This window comes from Perca flavescens, chromosome 22, assembly GCF_004354835.1.
Source record: "Perca flavescens isolate YP-PL-M2 chromosome 22, PFLA_1.0, whole genome shotgun sequence".
NCBI lineage: Eukaryota > Metazoa > Chordata > Actinopteri > Perciformes > Percidae > Perca > Perca flavescens.
The window spans coordinates 25,765,736-25,772,985 of record NC_041352.1 but is presented as its reverse complement, the minus strand read 5'-3'; the positions used below and the strand labels follow the sequence as shown (position 1 = coordinate 25,772,985).

At 41.6% G+C, this 7,250-nt stretch overlaps 1 protein-coding gene across 1 annotated transcript; it reads left to right on the top strand.

Annotated features, from left to right (window-relative positions):
* Positions 1 to 2,880: 2,880 nt before the first annotated feature.
* Positions 2,881 to 7,077, top strand: LOC114549098 (uncharacterized). The gene is made up of 3 exons (XM_028569260.1): positions 2,881 to 3,969; positions 4,849 to 5,465; positions 6,495 to 7,077. The coding sequence occupies exons 1-3, from the start codon at positions 2,925 to 2,927 to the stop codon at positions 6,924 to 6,926; spliced, it is 2,094 nt and encodes a 697-aa protein (XP_028425061.1). The 5' UTR covers positions 2,881 to 2,924; the 3' UTR covers positions 6,927 to 7,077.
* The last annotated feature ends 173 nt before the right edge of the window (positions 7,078 to 7,250 follow it).

The following is a 7,250-nucleotide window of genomic DNA, read 5'->3' as shown; positions in this document are numbered from 1 at the left end:
CCTTTTATGAAAAACTTTACTCAAGAGATATTAATCTCAAAGATCCAAAGGATATCTTTAGCTTGTTTAACTCACCAAACTGTGTGGATGCAGAATATAATAAAATCTGCTGTCAGGACATAACTCTTGAGGAGATTATATGGGGAATAACTCAATTAAAGAACAATAAATCTCCAGGCTGTGATGGTCTGACCTCTGAGATGTATAAATGTTTCTCAGAGTCTCTAGGTAAATTTCTTTTAGCTGTCTTCAAAGAATCTCTTGACAGAGGGGAGCTTCCTGCTTCTCTCAGGCAAGGTGTCATAACCCTTATCCCAAAACCACACAAAGACCCCCTTTTAATTGAAAATTGGCGTCCCATTACATTGCTAAATAATGACTATAAGATTCTAGCATCTATCTTAGCAAAACGTCTCAAATCTAAATTACATACTTTAATTGATGAATGCCAATCTGGTTTCATGAAAAATCGTCACATAGCCAACAACATTCGCCTAGTTTTAGATTTGATTGAATACAAAGACTTTCTAGATGATGAACACCTTATTTTATTCTTAGACTTTCAAAAAGCCTTTGACACAGTAAGCCACAAATTTATTTTTGACACCTTAAACTTTTTTAATTTTGGTAAGAATTTTATTAATGCTGTAAAAACTCTGTACATGGGGGGAAACAGTTGTGTTAAATTGGCTAATGGAACCTCACCCAGATTTTACATAAACAAAGGTATCCGCCAAGGCTGTCCCACCTCACCTCTTCTATTTTTGATTGTAGCTCAAATTCTATGTGATTTAATTCACAAAAGTTCATTCAAATGAATTACATTGAATGAAAGAGAAATAAAAATTTCACAGCTGGCCGATGACACAACCCTGTTTCTAAAAAATGAATCCCAAATAGGAGATGCACTAAATGTTGTAAACCAATTTTCTGAAAGCTCAGGCTTGAATCTAAATCTTTCAAAGTGTGAGCTGTTTTCTCTTAAAAATAAACATTTGGGTCAAATACGTGGCATAAATATAAATAATTTAGTAACTTATCTTGGAATAAAAATCAGTCATAACCACAAGTTGATGACAGAGAGTAATATATCTCTACTACACGACTCTATTAACAAAAAGTTTGACTCTTGGCTTGCAAGAGATTTATCTATGTATGGAAGGGTTCTTCTTGCTAAAGCAGAAGGTCTCTCACGAGCAGCATATTTATTTACTTCAATTGAAATACCTAAGCTACAATGTGCCAATCTAGATAAACTATTATATAACTTTATATGGAAAAAGAAGCCACATAAAATTAAGAAAAGCATCTTGACTAATGAAATTGAGGAGGGGGGTTTATCTGTAATTGATTTCTCACTTTTCAATGAGATACTAAAAATCAACTGGATTAAAAGATTTTTGAAAAATCCAAACAGTTTGTGGAACATTGTGCCAAATTTTATCTTTGAAAAACTTGGTAAAATCACATTCTTGCTTCAATGCCCATACTCCATTAACAGACTGCCAGTTAAATTGTCAAACTTCCATAAACAGGCTCTAACTTGTTGGTCTCTTCTATACAAACACAATTTCTCCCCTCATAAAGGTTTTATCTGGAACAACATGAACATCATATATAGGAACAAGACACTTTTTATAGAAAACTGGTTTAAACATGATATTCTATTGGTATCCCAATTATTAAATAACTCAAATCACATTTTATCTTATGACGACTTCACCCATAAATTTAATTTCCATCCTCTAAGAAAAGAATTTGATATTGTAACCAGAGCTATACCCCATGGGATCATCACCCTGCTTAGAGACAAGACAGATCTGGATCAATTTAATATATCTCTCTCCAGCAATATTTCAATAAATGGTCTATCTTTCCTAGACAGAAAAGTCAACAACAAAGTAATACAAAAACTTCTATGTGCAAAATCTATCTCTGCCTCCAGATACAAATGGGCCCCCTTATATGAAAATATTAACTGGAATAGAGCATGGAGTAACCCACATAGGTTTTTAATTACAAACAAAGTAAAAGAAATATCATTTAAAATTCTTCACCTTTTTTACCCCTGTAACAAGATTATCTCTAAATTTATCCCTACCGTAGACGAAAAATGCAGCTTTTGCTTTATGGAAACCGAAACAATAGACCATTTATTCTATAGCTGTTCACATAGCTCTTCTCTGTGGAATGATATACAAGGTTTCATTAATGGACAACTTGGCTCAAACATACATTTATCTAATTTTGATATCTTGTTTTATTTTTCTGACTCCAACTCCTCTGTACAATATATAGTCAACTTAATAATTTTGCTTGGAAAATTCTTTATTCATAAATCGAAATTTATGAAAAATAAACCTCTTTTCAATGTCTTTAAACTTGACTTAAAAAATTATATAGATTGTATTTCTGGATTAGAGGGTAAATCAGCATCAAAATGTATGCAATGCTTATCTGATTTAACTTTATAATTAATTTAACTGATATTTAATGTATGATACTCTGGCTATGTACCTTTTTGTTATTTTTATTCTTTTTTTTTATTCTTTTTCTTTCTTATGTTTCTTATCTTTTATGAAAACATGCTCTGTAACGAAATGAGATGTGTTCGACAAATCTAATCTATTTGTTTTGACAAATTGTAACAGAAATATTTTTGCATTAAAATAAAAATTTAATTAAAAAAAAAAAAATAATTAACGCAGCATTATCATCTGCGCCTACGTCATGGAATACGTGTCATCTTGCACATGCGCAGAACTGATTGTACTGGTGGAACGGATCTACTGACACCCCCTTGAAAAGAACGCACCATTAGGTCCCATGGACCGGAAGTAGAAGGGCGTGACTTCGGCTCTCTAATAGACCTTTCTTTCACAACTTTTTTTTAAATTTATTTTCTACATATATTTTTTCTGTATATGCACATCTGGTATTTACCTGTTGTATATTTTACTTCCGTATTTTTTTTTTTACCGGATATACGCTATCGTGCTAATCTTCTTCTTCCTCAGCGGTTTAGGGCAACGGGTAAACAAATGGCGCAAGCAACGAGCAAGGCTTGTAGCGTCCCGGGCTGCTGCTGTTACTCCCAGAAGCAGCCGTATCTGTCGTTTCACTCCTTCCCTGTCCACGGTGAAGTCCGACGGAGATGGATTCAGGCTATCCGGCGGGAAGAAGGACCGGACTTTACCATTCAAACCGGGACCACGTACGTGTGCAGCAGACACTTCACGTTAGACGACTACGTTTTAGAGATGAGTTCCCCCTTCTCCATCACTATCCGCCGCCTGAAAGCAAACGCTGTCCCGAGCCTGTTCTCCTGGAACGATTTCACCCCTGGAGGGAAAATGGACCGTGTGGAGCGGAGCCAAAAACGGCCGCCGGTACTGTCCGTAGGAGCCCAAATAAAGGACATAACACGGCCGCCGGTACCGTCTGTAGGAGCCGAGATAAAGGACATAACACGGCCGCCGGTACCGTCTGTAGGAGAGCAGATAAAGGACATAACACGGCCGCCGGTACCGTCTGTAGGAGCCGAGATAAAGGACATAACACGGCCGCCGGTACTGTCCGTAGGAGCCCAGATAAAGGACATAACACGGCCGCCGGTACCGTCTGTAGGAGCCGAGATAAAGGACATAACACGGCCGCCGGTACCGTCCGTAGGAGCCGAGATAAAGGACGTAACACGGCCGCCGGTACCGTCCGTAGGAGCCGAGATAAAGGACGTAACACGGCCGCCAGTATCGTCCGTAGGAGCCGAGATAAAGGACGTAACACGGCCGCCGGTACCGTCCGTAGGAGCCGAGATAAAGGACGTAACACGGCCGCCGGTACCGTCCGTAGGAGCCGAGATAAAGGACGTAACACGGCCGCCGGTACTGTCCGTAGGAGCCCAGATAAAGAAGGCGTTGTATGACGCTTTGAAACAGGAACACGATTATGCGACGCCGCCGCCGGCAGGTAAGAAATCCTACTTCCTGTTATGTTGTAGTATTAGTAGTAGTAGTAGTAGTAGTAGTAGTAGTAGTAGTAGTAGTAGTAGTAACACACACATACACATACATACACACTCACACACACACACAGACACACACACACACGTACAGAAACACAGACACACACGCACAGAAACACACACACAGACCTACACAAAGACACACACACACACACACACACACACACACACAGACCTAGACAAAGACACACATACAGTCCCACACAAAGACACACACGCACAGAAACACACATGCACAGAAACACGCACGCACAGAAACACACACACACAAAGACACACACACACACACAGAAACACACACAGACACACACAAACAAACACAAAGACACGCACAAAGAAACACAAATGCACAGAAACACACACAGAAACACACCCACACACACAGACACATACACACACAGACACGCACACAGGCACAGAAACCCACACAAACACAGACACACACATACAGTCCCACACAAAGACACACACGCACAGAAACACACATGCACAGATACACACAAACCCAAAGACACACACGCACACAGAAACAGACACGCACAGAAACACACACACACACACACACACAAAGACATACACACACGCACAGAAACACACACAAACACAGACACACACAAACACAAAGACGCACACAGACACACGCAAACACACACACACACACATGGCTATGTAATCAGAGACTTATGTAAATAGGCCTAATTGTTCATTTCCATCAACCTGTGAAGTTGATCAGAAGAAATGCTGTTATTATCCTCAGGGCTTTATTAATGCCACTAAACTGAATGAATGAATGAATGAAAGTGTTAATTCTCACTCCCCCACAGGTATGCTAGACGGGACGGTTGATTACATCCAGTATTTGGAGGCCGAGCTGAAGAACGCCTTGCCGCCCTCGCCCTCGTCGTCGGACCTCTTCAGCCGGTACTGCGCGTCAGACGACCAGATGAGATTTTACACCAGGTTTCCGTCCGAGCGCGTGTTCAGGATCTTCTGGGAGTCCATCGCTCCGTCTGCCTCTCAGCTGCTCTACTGGAACAAAGCCCAGAGGATCAGTGAGGGCTCCAGTGACCCCGCCAGTCCCAGCCCCCCTAGCACGCTGCCATTAATCGATGAATTTCTGATTTACTGTATGCAAGTAGCTGTCGGCGTGAAGGAGCAGGTAATCGCCGACATGTTCCGGATACGTTTAACAGCTGTGAGCCGTGTGACCATCACCTGGGCCAATTACCTCTTCTTCGTTCTGGGGACACTTCCGCTTTGGCCGAGTAGGGAGAAAGTGAAGGCCGCCATGCCTGGAATATTCAAGAAGTGCTGTCCCGATGTCCGTGTGGTACTGGAGTGCGCTGAGATTCCCGCGGCGGCGGCGGCGGCGGCGGCGGCGGCTTCTTCTTCTTCGGGATCGCGAGTGTCCTCCCGCTGCAGAAACGGGATGACCTTTAAGGTATGGGTTGTGCAATTAATCGAAAATGTAATGGTGATTATGATTTTAGGCTCCCTGTCGGTACACGATCCGTTCTGCGTGTGCGCAAGATAACTGAGGATACGACGCTGCACGATCTGTTCCACGCTAGCCTCCACCGGGAAGCTAACGTTGGTTTAGCTGACAGCTAATTCGGCTAACCGCTAGCTGACAGCTAGTGTTGCGTTCTTCTTGTCGTGTAATCGCGACTAGTAGCTCGAGTGTGACGTCACATCCGTGTCGAAAAACCAATAACCTTCGGGGTTGTTGCGTTCTTTTTGTCACACGATACTACGAGTCGGAGAAAAGATGGATTTTTGTAACATTTTTTGTAACATTTAGGATTCTATTCACCCAGTTATTGACATATTACACAAATATATTTCACAGTTTGATACATGAAACGTTAACGTTAGGCTTTCTGCTCCACACTCGGCTTAAAGCCTTGTTGTCATACAGCAACCGAGTGTCTCTAGCCAATTTCAGCTGCAAAATCTACAAAATAACTAATCAGGCGGTATTTAACTCCTAATAAGACTGTAGAGACATGTCTATAGGTAGCAGTATACAGCACTATGTTTAACTCCTAATAAGACTGTAGAGACATGTCTATAGGTAGCAGTATACAGCACTATGTTTAACTCCACAAAGAGTCATGCTAAAAGCACCACTTTAATTCTTGTGTTTACCAGAGATGTGCTCGTACGTTTCTTGGAAATAAGTCATTCAGCAAGAAAAAAAATCATAAAACAGGACTAATGGACTAAAGAAATCTAAAGTTGACTGAGACCAAAACGACCGATTAGTCGACTAATCGACTAAGAGGGAGCAGCCCTACTAAGTATTAGGGCAAATTTCATAAATCAATTTTACTGTTGATTTATTTAACTTTTTCCACTGTTTTTTAAGTTCAATAATTGCAACATCTCTCCAGAAGTTAACGAGTAATCGTGTCAAATTATCGTGATTTCAATATTGACTGAAAATAATCGTGATTATGTTTTTATGCAGCCCTACTTTAAGGGACTGATCGGAGTCGCCCCCCACGGTTTGGTGACCTTCTTCTCGCCGCTGTACGCCGGAAGCCTCTCGGACGAGGACATAACGAAGGTCAGCGGGGTCCTTCCCTTACTCGAGCCAGGGGACGAAGTGGTGGCCGGCGAGGGATTCGGCATCGGAGAGCTCCTTTCCGGCGTCGGGGCGAAACTCGTCACTCGATTGACGAGAGAGGACGCCGAGAAGACGCGAGCCGTGGAGCGCCTCGGGACTGCGGTGGGAAGGGTGATAGGCCGAATTAAGTCCAATCACATCTGGGACTCACCTGTCCCTCCCGCGCTGATGGGCTCGGTCAGCCAGATCTGGCACAACTGTTGTGTTATGGTGAATTTTCAAGGACCTTTGTCTTTAGACGAAGACTGCGATCTGGAAAGGATGTTGGCATGATGTGATGTTGCATACCAGGGCTGCACAATCAATCGCAATTCTAGCGAAATCGCAATATGGACTATAGTGCAATATCCTTAACCGTTCTGAATGAAGTATTGTGGTGCTGCAGAGGTGTCTTTTTTTTTTTAAACATTTTTTAATATATTTTTCAATGAAAATGAGAATAATGATACAAAAATTATCATTCCCTCCAATATCGTGAATCATATCGCAATTGCAATATCAGTCAAAATACTCGCAATTATATATTTTCCTAATATTGTGCAGCTGTTGCATTCTTATCCTGGTTTTGGGTTTGCTCTCTTTTTGTCATTGGTGTGT